Below are 15877 nucleotides of genomic sequence, written 5' to 3' on the forward strand. Positions count from 1 at the left end.
TGCCAGCTAACACAACACGACTGCTACTGGAGAGAGAGAGAGAGAGAGAGAGAGAGAGAGAGAGAGAGAGAGGGGTGGGTGGGACGGGACAGCTGGGACACTAAGCGTAAGTCGTTAACACTTTGACCCAACACGACCCGCCACAGCCGGGCACAAGGCAACAGCCCAGCTCTCCAACCGTTCCCCTCGAGCCGCCACCTTCCCCATTACCCCCCCCCCCCCTCCCCACCTCCTCCCAAGACCGTCCAACATTAGCAGGAAAAGGGGTGGCCGGAGGAGGGGCGCGCTCTCACACACACACACATACGCAAGCGTTACTTAACGGAGCGTAAAGAATAAAAGTGAGCGTAACTCTCCATGGCGGTGAAGGATGTAGAATAAACAGGTAATGATAATGGTAATCGGCTGGGAGGCCCCGCGGTATGTTGTGATCTCCGGCTGTATCCATGGCAACCCCGGCCAAACAAAATCACCCACCCACAAAATGGGAGTTTTCCTTCTGACAATATAATGACCCCAACCAACCACCATTGCCAGCTCCTCCTCTTCCTCCTCCTCCTCCTACCACCGCTTCTCTCTCTCTCTCTCTCTCTCTCTCTCTCTCTCTCTCTCTCTCTCTCTCTCTCTCTCCGGTCTCGGGAGTAATACCCTCGGCATTTTGCTTCGTTTCTCTTTCTTGAAGTCGCGAGATATGAAGGCGAGGAGGTGAAAAGGGGAGGGTTGTTAGGGTGGGGAGTCGGAGAGCTAGTGGGAGGATAGCAGTATTGCTGGGAGAGAGAGAGAGAGAGAGAGAGTTCAGGCTGGGGAAGAAGATATATGAAATCGTTTCACTTTCGTTTATTTTTCGTTTGAGGTGTTGGTTCCGATGCTCCTTTATTGGAGAGATGGATCGAACTCCCCTTCCCCCTTTCTTTTTTTTTTCTTTTTTTTTTGTAATTAGGGTTGTTGGATTCGACATCCCTTTATTGGACGTGTTGGATCCGGCTGACCATTATTGAGGCGTTGGTTCCGGTTTATCCCGGTAACGATAAGGGCATCATCTCAGTCCTGTCTCTCTCCACACACCTTCTCACGTGACACCCACTGTCTCCCATCCCACGACATCGCCCCTCACATCGGACGTCCCCCATCTTGACCTTTTCCTTCTAAAAGGACTGGATTCTAATCGGTCGGTTTGCCTTCTGATGTGTGCACACATTTGTGTGATTACTGCTTGTGTGTTAAGGAGAGAGTTTTGCACTCGGTTGCCCTGTTGCTTAGCCTTGTATAAACCCTATGTCTAATCCTATGTGTGTATTTACACACACACGCTCCAGGTACCCGTTTATCGACGAGGCCAGAGGGGAGTACGAACAGCTGGGTTGACTGTGGTCCGACTGCTGCGTCTCGGAATCGAACCCATGAGGACAAGACCCCGGGCGGCCCCTTGCTGATTCGTGGTCAGTAACGCTAACCAATACAGCACGGAGGCCCGTGTTAATGTGTGTGTGTGTGTGTGTGTGTGTGTGTGTTGGCGGGGATGTGTTTCAAAATCGACTCTCTTGCGTACATATGAATCACGCAGGCGTTGCAAACTTGCACGCGGGTGCATATGAATCGCACACTGCACTGAGCGTCATAACAAGCTAGTGAAATGATGATGTTTTAAGTAGGTAAAGTTTTTGAATACGTGTCGCCCAGTGTCCGGTTGCCGGCAGCGTCGCGCCCCCTCCCCGCGCTACCAGACGTATACCTTAGACACATCGCCCCACACACAGTGTTAACGGGTCTAGCGAAGATGCAGGTCTTGGCACATGTTTGTACAATAAACACCTGCCTGTTATGCACTCGTTATTTTCCTCCGTCACATTTTCCTTCTTAACAGTTAGTTATTTCTCGTTCTGTATCATAATGCATTTACCTACCTCTCCCAATTATTGTTACTCCTCTCACTCGCCTCTCCCCGTACCGTTGTCTGCCTGTTCCCTCTTCCTTGAGTGTTCGGTGGTGGTGGTGGCGGCGGTGGTAATTGGCGAACGGACTATTGTCAAGGTAGTATTATCTTGGTCGTGCTTACCCCCTGTGTTTGCTTGCTTACCCCCCTGGTCTGTCTAGCGCCATGATTTTGAATGACTTTTTTTTTTCACTTGTGAGGGATTGTGCTTCTGTTCTTTAGCCACTGGGAGGAAAGGATGTGAGGAAAAGCTTAACTCTTCCTCATAACCCAGCAGTGCTGTGGTCGCCTATGCCCTTGAACACAACGGTACCGACCCTTGAGCACGACGGTACGACCCTTGAACACGACGGTACGACCTTTGAACACCATGATGCGACCAGAGTGTATGATGGCTCGACCCTTATGGGTCAGGTCAAAGGCCTGGCTGTCGTACTGAGAGGTCGTACCACCATGCTGAAGAGCCGTGCCGCTCTGCTCAAGGGTCGTACCGCCGCGCTCAGGGGTAGTCTCGGTGAGTAATAAGTGGACGACTGATTTCTCGTTTTTTTTCTTTGTGGCAGATCTCTTCTTGGCTGAGGAAGGCCTGGTTGACGACGTCATCGATAAGGCCATCCCACCGGACGTCCTACCCCTCCAGCAGAAGGTGAGTGGTGGAGTACCTTAGCAGCTTAGGTCTTAGCACGGACCCCTGGCCAAGAGGACACACTTAATACGACGCACTCGGAGAAATACAATAGCTTATGCTACCACAGATACAATCATGGCAGGACTGTACAACACTTGTACAACACTTTTAGAAAGACGCCTCCACGAGCACACAGACCGCAACACAAGTCACAATACTCTTAACAGGAGGAGACATCCAGCAACACTATTAAAAGGGATGGGCTTGTAGCAAACAGAACTGGAAGGTGCTCACACCAACACACTCAGAGGCGTGTGCACTTAAAACAGCAACACTGTGGCTGGGATTGACACGACTCAAAGTGTTAGTGAATGATGGATGGTGTGGTATTTCTAAACCCCTGGAACTGATTGATCCTTAAGCGCTTTTTACCATAAAAAAGATATATTTTTTCAAAAGTAATATACTATTTGTAAAGAACTGAAGTGTATAATTATCTTAAAGGTCATCAATCTCTAGAATGATAAACTTTGAAATATCTCGAATACATTTCTTCTTCCTTTGTTGTAATATATTTCATATATGACTCTGAGACTTGGAAATGTTTTGAGGTTTACACGGCAATCAGGAGTGAATTTTGTGGCAGTATAGAATAACAGTGTTGTTGTAAGGTTAATGGTGAGGTTATGTACCTTTATAAAGCCTGATTTACAATTGAATATCGATCAATTTTGACAAGGGTGTTCTCGTGAACTGTAGCTCACTGTGTGTTGAATCTCTGTCTCACTTCAGAGGTTTTAGTTTACGATACCTGCAGTTTTCCTGGAGTACTTTCGTGATGTTTTGCTCCCCCTCTCTGTGGCGTGGATAGTTTGGGATACTATTTCTTCATGACCATAAAAAAAAAAAGTGGTAAGAGAATATTTGTAGATTTTATTTAGTGTCGTAAATTTCTTTGAATCGAGGTGGAGTTGCGAGGGGAGATGACGTAAAGTCCTGCAGTAATTCAAGACATTCGCTGGTGAGGCAAAACAAGAGAGCATTGCGAGGCGTGAGAGAGGGTGGACATAAACCCAAAAGGTTAAGGCAATGAATTACTTGTGGGGAATACCAGTGAATGATTTATCGAGCGACGCGCCAGGTGACCTGGATAATTGGATACAGCATCTCATGGTTTAAGATTTTAAGTGAAGGTTCAAGGGAGAGGAATATCTAGATAATGACTAGTGAGCGAGGAGGGGAGAGAGAGAGAGAGAGAGAGAGAGAGAGAGAGAGAGAGAGAGAGAGAGAGAGAGAGAGAGAGAGAGAGAGGGGTGGTTGTGGGATCAACACGTCAAGGTCTGGCTGAAGAAGACAGTAAAAGAATCGTAATAGGAAAAGGATTGTACCCTGGCGATTGGTAGGTAGCGGACGGTCGTTAGGAAGGCGGGTCGCTGTTTGCTTGTTTGACTGGTGGAAGACCCGAATGGTAGATCTTGGCACAGACGACCCAGCAGGCGAGGAAGAATCTAGTGATCCCACAGTAAAGTGTTTCATGACGTGGGCACATCATCACCACCCCACCACAGCAGACGAATGCAGTGAAGTCGTGAGTCTACAAAAACCTAAAGATGTCGCCTTTGTACCCCTCGTAACTGTCGGGGAATTTTTACTCCGTTGGGAAACCACGACACATGACGAAGGCAATGCTGAAAACCATCGTGGAAGAATGGAAGTCTGATTATCGTCCCCTAATGCTTCTCACGATAACTTCCGTCCTTTATTGAACAGTAATCTTTCACCCAACACTCAGTCCAAAACACATCCCTTCTCTCTGGGACTATCAGCCTAATGCTGTGTCTTCAGGATTCGCATACGTCGACGTGAAGCTAAACCTGATATAGATTCGTATATGGAGTTTACTGATGCATTATGATCCGGTTGTCGACTGTGTACAGGTACTTTAGCTTTATTTGCAAGAGGAAGATCGCAACTCTCTCTCTCTCTCTCTCTCTCTCTCTCTCTCTCTCTCTCTCTCTCTCTCTCTCTGGTGGGCGACGGTGGTGTGTTCGTGTCGTGACAAAGTCTCTGCCACTGGTGTGTGTGCCCCCCACAAGCTACCTTCTGCCACTTGCCTACCACCATTTCATGCTCTCGCCTCCGACTCTACCAGCAGTGCTGACTGCCTGGCTGACGGCCACCATCCAGTGCCACCATTGCCCCCTGCCACCACTACTTACCCGTCTGTCGCCAGTGTCTCTACCACTAGCTGTTGTCAGAACACTACACTACCCCTACTGCCCCTGGCCTTTATCACCTCTTCTAGCTGGTGTCCCTCGCTCCTGCTGTGTCCAGCGGCTGTGGCTGCCACCACCACCACAAACTGACACCGCTAATTTCCTCTCCACACACACACATATATATATATATATATATATATATATATATATATATATATATATATATATATATATATGTAATATGATCTAGGAAATAATCCTAAACGGGTAAGCTGCGTCGTGTTTATGGCTGGCTTGACCAACAATGAACTAGACATTAATCAGCTCCCCAGCCGTGGGTGGTGGTGGGTCTGGCCTGGGCATGGTTGGGGGGAGGTGTATAATGGGACGGGGGTGAGCCCTCAACCAATTGCTTTAATGTCGCCAACATTTGCACGGCTCTGCTCCCCGTGTGTGAGTGTCAGTTGGCCCCGGGGAGTAGGGCGTGAGCACCGGCTCTTCTCCAGCGCTCTTCCCCCCTCAGGCAGCAACCCTCTGCCCCCCCCTTCCCCCACCACCAGGTCAAAGGTCACACACACACACTCCCCGTCATGCCTGCCCAAGGGGAGTTAAAGAAACCACTAGGAGGAGATGGTGTCTTACTCGGTGCTATAAAGAGGCCAAGGTGCAGTTAAAAGTACACACTTGAGACGGCAATTCTCATGATCTTCCTCCCACTGATATTGTCGACCAGACACACGCCTCATTCTGACGTCACGTTCAGACCTCCTCAATCAAAGGGGAGATGATGACATCCTGGTATGCAACAGTGTGACATCTGGTGTTGCGTACAGCGAGGAAAAATCATTATTGCAGGCGACTTCAGTAAGTCAAGTGTTAACTGACTGGAAGACAATGAAAAGCTAATCAGGAGGAAAACAGACTAATTAAAGTGAACTGAAGACACCTCTATTTTTTTGTTTCTTTCAAACGAATAGATTCACTAAGCAACTGTAGAGGCAGATATATATATGTATATCCTCGATTTTGCGCTCACAAACGACAGAGTCTGGGTGAGGGTTTGGGAGTGGTAACTCCTTGATGTTACGACAACAGAAGAAATGTTGAATACGTCCCGAAGAAAAACTAATTGCCTCTGATTGAGGCTCTGAAAACGTACTGAGACAGGTGAAGAGAACCGATGTAAACTCAAAACTGGCCTAAATAATTAGGAAATTAGAAGTTTAATTCATCTGTTTTCCTAGTCATCGAGAGAGCTAATAGAGAAGGTCTAGAGGAGAAGAGTTCCAAAGTTAAGAGAGCTTGGTTGCAGGTCAGTAGTTTCAGTGATCAACAAAAAGCCCTAACATGAAACTAAAGAAGGACCTTGGTATATTAGACTTTAAAGAAGTCCATTTTATAGTGTGTGTTGTGGATGAATTAAATGAACTGGGCGATGAAACTGCGAATATGGGCAAAGTACAGATTTTAAAGTTGTACGATGCTAAATTCAAGACACGGGGCGCCAAGAGCGTAGAGATCGCTCCTTGCACTATACAAACAGTTGAATACACTGTATGCGAACTATGAACGGTGGAGACCGCAGGTATGAAGAGATCCGTGATCACTTTGTAATACAGTAGCGAAAAAGAGCGTCAGAAGTTTAGGGCAGCATGTAAGATTCCAGAAGCAACTGTCATAATCTATCGTTGGAAACCAAATGTGATTCTTAATTGCACCGTGATGAGGTAGCAACTTTAACCTTAACCAGCACCAACTCTTGGATCCTTTATGTTTATGACGTTACTGGTGTGAGTAACCGCAGAACAGTGGTAAGAATTGCCTTTGTTATCAAGGCACATACTAAACTTCAGCTGTGTAAGGATGTATGATACAGAGCCGTACATGTAACACTGTATTACAGTGACGGAGTACATGCTCAGTGCTCTCGATACTACAGTGGACTCCTGTGTTTTCTCTGCGTAGATGATCTGCTACGGTAACCCACTCTGGCGTATAGAGACTACATTAGTGGTATCAGAGGTCGTACGGTTGACCCTACCGTCACCCCTCCATCAACCATCGCCTGGATCTACGGCGGCGATGGTCCGAAACGTCTCTTCAAATCACGTTCTTTGGTCGCCATCCCCGTGGTCTGTCTTGGTGGTCACCACCAACCACCTTTATGGAGAGCAGTTTTTAATCATTCCAAGGAATTACACACACACACACACACACACACACACACACACACATGAGCCTTCGTGGCGTAGTGGTAACCCTTTTGAACCACTGAATCTCACGGGTCTTGGTTCCATTTCCGATGGACATGGCATCCAGCTCACAGCCGACCCGGCTGTCCGTCGTCCATACTGCTCTTTAAGGCTAATCGATTTATGGGTACCTGGCGTAACCTGGATGTACCCACCCCCCACCTGCAGGAGGGCTGTAGGTGTCCCCTCACTTCACCGGCAGGAGGAACGCAGCTGTCCTCCCGGCACGAGTGACGTATGTGTGGGTGCAGAGCCCAGCAGTCGACCAACAGGTTGAGGAGAGCAACGCCTTAACCTGTTGTTGTCCGTATCCGGTCGCCTCCACCAGAACCTTCCCCACTTCCCCTCCTCAACGTACTTCCTGCCTCTCACCTCCTCCTCCTCCTCCTCCTCCACGCACGGGACTGCTGGTGCACAAGGCAGCTTAACGCCATCCAAGAAAGGGGATTGTGGTCTCGTCATCTGTTGATTTGTTGCCTCGCATTGAACTTGAATTCCGTAGGCCTGCTGGGCGTGTGTCGCCATGTTGCTCGCAGCCAAGCAGGCAGACAAGTAACAACCCTCTGCTCCCTGGTGCACCAGCATAGCTGTGGAGGAAGAAGGGAGGAGTTTTTACTGACTTATTGACTGACTCACGAATACTTGAGACGAGATTTTTGGCAGAAGGTAGAGCGAACGCGTAGCGCCCACTGTAGGGAAAATGTAGAGTTACGAAGACCAAGTCCTGTGAGATATGCGCTGTCAAGAGTAATGAGAGAGAGAGAGAGAGAGAGAGAGAGAGAGAGAGAGAGAGAGAGAGAGAGAGAGAGAGAGAGTTTTTTTTATCTCGTATGGATCGTCCAGCTTCCCGCCTCTGTGAGCGAGACTCGTGTCGCCGCCGCCATATGTAATCATCATGAGCGACCTCTCGATGTTTAATACCCGGTGACACATTTTGTATTTCCACATGAAACACCAATCCATTCGGATCACGATGAGGTCTGACTTGAACTACCTTTGGTCGCGTTAACGACCAGTGGTCGTGTGAACGACCAGTGGTCGTGTTTTAAGTCGGTTTCTGATCATCAACCTCTTCCTTGTGACCGTCACAGAGCTGTGAGGTGATGAAGGGAGAGGAGAAAGAGATGGTTGTCAGGAATGATGATCTCCTCACACTCGCGTTATCTACAGTGGGAGAGAAAGTATGTCGAGCCCAATCATGGAAAGGTCAGGCCACAACCCGGGACTATATATGACGCTGTCCTTCAGGAGGACAGTCACACGCACAGGTCTTGTTCGAGGATCCACAGGGAGCGGGACGAGAAACTTGCGAGGCGCTGAGAGACGCCGAGGAACAGGTAGTGGGGCGGAATGCACTCGCTGAAAGAGATCATGAAGGTATGAAGGGAATAACAAGGGGAGCAGAATACATACTACAACGTACACAACCTTAAGTATAACGTCTTTGGCGTATAAAAACTAGAGCAGGTGTTTGATTATACATCTCGGGCGTGTGAATAAAAGCAAAAACCAAAATCTCTGAATGTGTGTGAGTGAGGGACTTTACAAGTGTGGACACCGTTGAAACCTCGTCGAGAAATTCGTTATCAAAGATGTATGAGTTGCCGTGCGAAACTTCCCGTAGTTGTGGGACATGGGGCCCCTGTACAAGAAGGCATACATGGTTTCCCCATCGTGACTTGATATCGTGGAGATTCCTGGAGCAAAAACAGATACTTGGCGAGATTAACTAATGATTCATCTTCGGTAAAGCTTCTCCCGCAAGCGTTGGACTAAAATGTCTTAATCATCCGGACATGGAAGGAATATTAGTGATGATGACTGCAGATAGAGGTCCCCTCGACTATCTTTTTAATGCAGGAGACTTGGTTGAATACTAAGAGGTGGGGGGGACCTGATCATAGTATCGTCAGGATTAGGACCATCGTAATGTCATCAGGAACCCAGTGGCTGCCCTGAAGACTTTAACGGCGGGTATGGGCGTAGCCTTGAGCTAAATCGGAGGGAGGGTGAAGCCACACTTGAGTTGGCCATATCAATCTTACGGGCGGTAGGGAAGAACGTGATATGGCTTCCAGGAATTTCACCCAGCAGGAGCAACACTGCGACCCCCACAACGTCGCCGCCGCACGGCATAAACATGTAGCTTTCCTACATACGTTGCAGGAATCGGCCTTCCTCTGCAGGAGGCGAGCGAACTCTCCGAAGAACTCCCAAGACTTTGACGGTACAATTATTGGGGCAACAAACATGCGATGATGAGGTTACGGCTAGCTTCCATCACTCTTCCTGGAACCACTTAATTACCACTGATCAGCCCCCGTCGTCCACCGCTCCAGGTCACTCGCCCTAGCAATGAGGGCGGAACACGCCGGTACTCTCTGCACATAAAGCAAATTGACCTACACATAAGCAGATCAGCAAAGTGCCCGACATGTAAACAGGCCGCCAGCCAAGTGCCCTAACACTTAAGCAGGTCTACAAAGTTCTTCGTACTTAAACAGATCAATTAGGTACCCTATACATAGACAGGTCGGCAAAGTGCCCCTAAACATAGACAAGTCATAAAGTGCATTATCATGTGATCAGGAAACATAGATAGAACTCCCTGCCTGAGACTTACGAATTCCATCACCTGTATAAGCGTGTGATCAACGATTTTGGCCCAACCTACGGAAGACAATACTTTCGTTCAGTCTTCTACATACGTCCAGGGATTTACTGGCTTGGTTTTACGGTAAATCACCAGCGTTTTTTAAGGCAAATACATCCATACGAGGGATGGTTTGGTGGGTTGACATGCTGCAGAGGCAGTGTTGGTCATAGTGCTCGTAATGCTGAGTGAGAGCAGCTGGTCCTACTGATGCTCACATGTATGTGAGCTGTCTCCCTCATTCACTATTGATCCCCCCCCCCCCCCAACGATATCTTTTTTAGTGGGTTGTGTGAGCTATCCGCTGAACTTTCTCTCGCTTCTCATGGAGGTGGAGCTGTGGAGATACACAAGTACTTTGAGTGTATACTGAGCACACAAGGTTCAGAAGGGCTGGCACGCACCACCATCTTTCGATCTTGTCATTGCATTCAGTAACATGGCTGTGGGAGGCGTCTTGCCTACGAGGAGTCTTCTTGGAGACGCCACCAGTCTCCAAAGACCGCGTCGGCCTGGCCGCCAGCAAGTCGGGCTCCGCGCCACCACCTCCTGCACCACGTTACCCTCCCGGGAGATAAGATAACTCAGCTGGAAACGTACTCTGATTACCTCGGTAGCAGGCTGTGCCTCTGTGGTTGCCACGAGCAGTAGTTAACGAGAATCTTGAAAACTCTTCGATGCTTGATCATAATTTTCGATCCTTCATAAATACACAGAATGCCTCTTGTGGATCAGGTTCGAAAACATTACTCACTGTGTTGGTCGTTGTTGTTTCTGTGGGTAGTTGTGCATTCCGATGATAGAGGAGGGGGGTGTTGTTGTGTGGGACTGAGGCTAGGCTGGTGGTTATAGGGATGGTGAGGGCCCAAGGCTGGAGGTGGCAGTGTGGGTTAGGGATTGTGTTGTAAGTATTGGGGCACTTGAGGCTCGTGGTTTAGGTAGGGGGTGCCTTATGGTTTGAGGTCGGTGTGTAAGTGGGAGCCGCTTATGGTGTGGGGTCGTGGTGTGTATAGGTGGGAAGGCACCTGCGATTTGGGGTTCGCGGTGTAGGTGGAGGCCACCTGTGGCTTGAGGTCGTGGTGTAGGTGGGGGGGCCACCTGTGGCTTAGGGTCGTAGTCTAGGTAGGAGAGAGCGACTACGGCTTACATGGACGTAGTGTCGGTAGGAGGAGGAGGGTGGGTGTGTGAGTCTACAGCTAGGGGGTCGAAGTGTAGATGGAAGCCCCTGACTAGGTGTGGCGACAGCGGTTCATGGTTCTAGGGAGAGTCGCTCTGGGCTGATCCGGGACCAGGGACCACTAATATAAAGATGATCATTACTGGCGGCTGAGGTGACCACAGCGGTGACGACCACACGTCACCTTGCTCCCTGGTCGCCATGACGACCGTTTGTTTGGCTGCCTGCCGTAGCTAACGCCAGCCCCACCACCACCACCCACCCCCTCCCCTCCAAGAACTCCTACGCACACACACACACGCACACACACACACACACACTCACAAACCTGAAATCATATTTGCAGGTTACTATTGTTAGTTTTTCTCTCCCTTTCAGCAGTTGGTGCAGGAAGAAGAGCAGGAGGTTGAGGAAGAACCGAAGGAGAAGGAAGAGGAGGTGGTGGAGAAGACCTCGTCAGCACCGACACCCACCACCCAGCAGCCAGAGGAAGGCTCCTTTGTGTACATCGTTATCAATGGAAGGTGAGTCACACACACACACACACACACACACACACACACACACACACACACACACACACACACAAACAGGAGTGGAAGTGCAAGAAATGAGTAAGTCCCTGACCCTAAATGAACGGGTGAGGGGTGAGCAGTGTTATGTGAACAACCCAGTGAATAAGAGCAGATGTATGGGGAGTGGCAAGAGAGGGAGGGAACACCTGCATATGAGTTCCTAAGGGGAAACTGTGCGATCACCGGTGGGTGGTAGAGAGCTCAGGAGTGGAGGCTCCAGTGAGCCAGCTGCCTGTTGTCGATAGTGAAGTGTGAGGAGTAGAGAGTCTGTGTCTGTGAAGTGAGTAACATTAATCCATACGTGTGAAACATATATATATATATATATATATATATATATAGAGAGAGAGAGAGAGAGAGAGAGAGTGTATCTTCTTTATTACCTCATAAGCAGAATCCATTCTGTAGGGGCTCCTGCAGCTTCATAGTAGTTGCGCTCCACGTAAGAGCAAGAAAAGGACAGACAGACTCCTTCGGGGGCGAGAAGGCCGTAAGGAAAACCTCCACCAACCTCCCCCCCCCCCCCCCCCCCTTCCAACCATACCTGGTTTTACCACAACTCTCCGCTTCCTCTTTCTTAAACCTTCCTTCCAAGAGGCACTCCCACGTCTTCGTTTCGGAGTTTTGCTCCTGTTTTCTTCCCTCCGTCATGAGCAGTCTCTGGTCAACGTGTTGCGGGCATTTCCGTTCGTTGCTGTATTTCTAGGACGACCAGAAATGACCCTTCTGACCTCTTTTTATTTGTTTCCATTCACTTTGTCGTCTTTCCTCTGCTTACATTCCCCCTTCATAAATCCCTTCGCAGCTGATTCCATTCTGTTATCATGACGTCTGAATACACACCACCGTTCCCTCCTCTCCTCTTTAATCTGGTGACACTTTCCCCATTTTTTTTTTTATTTCATTCATAAGTTTCATAAAGTCTCCTTACATCTGTTGTTACTTCAGTCACCCCTCGTTTCTCTAAACTTCAGATACCACCTCCCTCCCCCTCTTTCTCTAAACTTCAGATACCACCTCCCTCCCCCTCTTTCTCTAAACTTCAGATACTACCTCCCTCCCCCTCTTTCTCTAAACTTCAGATACCACCTCCCTCCCCCTCTTTCTCTAAACTTCAGATACCACCTCCCTCTCCCTCTTTCTCTAAACTTCAGATAACCACCTCCCTCCCCTCTTTCTCTAAACTTCAGATATCCCCCCTCCCCCTCTTTCTCTACTCTTCAGATACCCTCGTTTCTCTCTGTGACTTTCCTCTAACTTCCTCAGCAATTATGGGCGACGGACTTGTCATTCGTAAAGTCTCCTCTGACCATTTCCTCTTCCTCTGTTGTTAGACGCGTATGATCCATCTTCACCTTGCGTCCCTCTCACCAGATGCAGACACAAGTGTAAGGACGTGGTGACTTGACCTAGCCAAATTCTAATCATGATTTAGATCCTTATCTACCTTATCCCTGGCCTGTTGCTCCACCAACTCGGCTTTCTTTTTAAAAGTGTCAGTCTAGAGGAGAGTGTAATTATGCTTGCCCCCCCCGCCCCCAGGCAATTTTCTAAAACATTTATTGACACGTTTATTTACGCGAGTTTGCATAGCTGTGACGACACTCGAGCCTGTGAACCACAAAATGATCACATGAAGAACAACAGAAAAAAAAAAAGAAGAAAGTTTGGCACAGTTAGGGAGACGTGTCAGTGTTAAGCAGAGTTTGCCGTGACTGTTACTAATTGGTAGATTTTCTGGTACGTTCGCTGCTACACGCTATCAACTTTTCTTTTTCCAAAACTTCTACGTTAAATTCTTTTTTCTTTTTTTTACAAAAATGATCAAACGGAAATTTCAGTATATTGAGCCTGGCGTCTTCTCTCGCCAGTATGTGTGTGTCTCTCTCTTTGAATCTCTGGTTCTTTCTTACACCTTGAAGTCCCCCCTTTATATATATATATATACACACACCTCACCACCTGCCACAGAGATATGATACAGTGAATAGATATTGTCTGCAGTGGAATCTTTATAATCTCCTCCTCCTATATAACAGTAGGCCTGAAGAGGGGGCTGTAGTCCAGCTGAACATTGTTTGTGTGTGTGTATGTGTGTGTGTGTGTAATCACGCAGGCGCACACTTGCCTAAGAATAAGAAACGTTGCTAGAACAATGACACCCAGGAAATGTACCCATGATGGACACTTTATGTAAAAAGACTCTGGTTTTCTACGGGTCGGATTACTAACATAGTTTTGTGTGCTTTTCTTTCCCTTCCCCTCCCTTCACCCCGTGGATGCCGCACAGGTTCCGTGAGTGGGAGCAGGCCAACAGCTTGGCAGAGATGGTCGTGCTCTCCTCTGGCCTCAAGATGGATGACATTGACAGACTCAGGTCAGTACCACAAAAACGTACTTCTGAAAACCACCGAAAGTAACTAATTCTGTTCCTTTGAATACCTGTGAGTCTCATTACTTTGATACCTTCCTGGGGAAGGGAACGGAAGACTCAACTCATTTATAAGACTAAGGAAGAAGTAAGCCTATGGGCACTGGATTACAAAATGTAAAAGAAGTCAACCTAGTATCTTATGGGAAGTGGCGTGAGGGATGATGCGTGATGAGGGACTAGGGAACATAGGGGGATGTGTATTGAGGAGGAGGAGGAGGAAGAGGCTGGAGAAACCGAAGATGACAGAGGGTTTGCGTGGTGGTGGTGGTGGTTGGTAGTGCAGGAGGCTACTGGTAGAGCAAGGGAGAGTGTCTCTGGTCCGTGGTGAGTTCAGCTACTTCCAGGAGAGATTATGTACTTGCGGACTGAATGCCAGCAACCTGGGCCAAAGGGGTGATACTTAACAGCCACTGAAGTGGTTGGCTCACACTGCACAGACGTCACTAAACGCCTCTAAATACCCAGGTGGGTAGCATTGGCGATATACCTCCCTGGTCGGCGGCTGCCTACCACATACTACCATAGAGAGAGAGAGAGAGAGAGAGAGAGAGAGAGAGAGAGAGAGAGAGAGAGAGAGAGAGAGAGAATTTCCATACTCGTACACTCGACAAGGATCTCACAAAAGCTCGAATTTGACTAAGACAACAGGGGTGTGTGTATGTGTGTGGGGGTGTGTGTGTGTGCGTGTGTGTGCGTGTGGGTGGAACACTGGGTGAGGGGTTGACCCGTTAAACCACTGAAGGTCTGGGATCTTAACGTGTGTGCATGTCGCAGCGACACGGCTCTTGAGCACGACTGTGCTACTCTTGGGTGTGAAGGCCTGGTTTTTGACCTAACCCCTCCCCCATTAAGGGTCAGGTCACGAGCTGGGCTCACAGTTAGCAAACGTGGTGCCGTCGTCCTCAAGGGTTGTCCAGTCGTGCTCAAGGGTCGTACAGTCGTGCTCAAAGGTCGTCCAGTCGTGCTCAAGGGTCGTCCAGTCGTGTTCCCATGGTTGAGATGTAATGATCTGTATGTCCATGTAAGAAACCATTGATTCAGAAGACTTGCCCAGTTTATTACGTGTGTACCATTATTATCATTATTATTAGTAGTAGTAATATCATTATCATTACATTATATATCATGTTATCATTATATGTTGTTTTTACTTTTATTATTATCATTATTATTATTATGATTGTTATATTATCATTATTATCATTATTCGCTGTTTCCCGTGGTAGCGAAGTAGCGCCAGGAACACACGAAGAAAGGCCGCATTCGCTCACACCGATTCTCTAGCTGTCATGTGCAATGCACCGAAACCACAGCTCCCCTTGTCCACAACAAGGCCCCACAAACCTTTCCGTGGTTTCCTCCGTACGCATCATATGCCCTGGCTCAGTCCATTGATAGCGCGTCGCCCCCTGTATACCACATCACTCCAATTTATTCCGTCCCGTGTATGTTCAAGCCTCAAGCACTAACAATGTCCTAGCCTCATAACTTAGTGATATAAGATAACTGAACTTAAATTACTGGTTCAGGGGAGGAGTGACGGGCGTAAGGGGAGTTAAGGAGTGACAGGGGAAGGTTGAGGTACTATGTGAGTGAGTGACGGGAGAGTGTTAAAGTGTCGTGTGAGTGATATGACAGGAGAGGGTCGAGGTGCTGTGGGTTTGTGACAGGGGGAGGGCGCTTAAGAGGGAAGTTGGGGGAGAGGGGTGAGGGTACTGTGGGAATGTGGCAGGGAAAGGAGAGCAGGAGACGGAGGAGAGGGTTGGGGTGCCACGGGAGTAGGGGAAAGGTTGGGGGTGCCATGGGAGTGTGGCAGGAGGAGGATTAGGGTGCTATGGGAGTGTGGCATGGGGGGGAGGGGAAGGTTGTGGTGCCATGGGAGTGTGGCAAGGGAGGGTGGAAGGGGGCTGGGAGACGGAGGGAGAGGAAGCAGCAGATGACAGAGACAGAAAGGTCACCATGACGACCGCGGTATCAAAACATGATTAGAGGAGACACTCCACACT

At 48.5% G+C, this 15877-nt stretch overlaps 1 protein-coding gene across 10 annotated transcripts in view; it reads left to right on the plus strand.

The window, feature by feature from the left end:
• IA-2 (tyrosine phosphatase IA-2) overlaps positions 1-15877 on the plus strand; it is a 351905-nt gene that overhangs the window by 206408 nt on the left and 129620 nt on the right. For 9 of the 10 annotated variants that reach the window (XM_071690103.1, XM_071690109.1, XM_071690106.1 and 6 more), the window contains 3 exons: positions 2497-2579; positions 11241-11386; positions 13728-13814. In XM_071690103.1, coding sequence (XP_071546204.1) covers positions 2497-2579; positions 11241-11386; positions 13728-13814 — 316 coding nt within the window. The remainder of the gene's footprint in view (positions 1-2496; positions 2580-11240; positions 11387-13727; positions 13815-15877) is intronic. The other variant, XM_071690104.1, reaches the window with a different exon arrangement.

This window comes from Panulirus ornatus, chromosome 48 (genome assembly GCF_036320965.1).
Source record: "Panulirus ornatus isolate Po-2019 chromosome 48, ASM3632096v1, whole genome shotgun sequence".
NCBI lineage: Eukaryota > Metazoa > Arthropoda > Malacostraca > Decapoda > Palinuridae > Panulirus > Panulirus ornatus.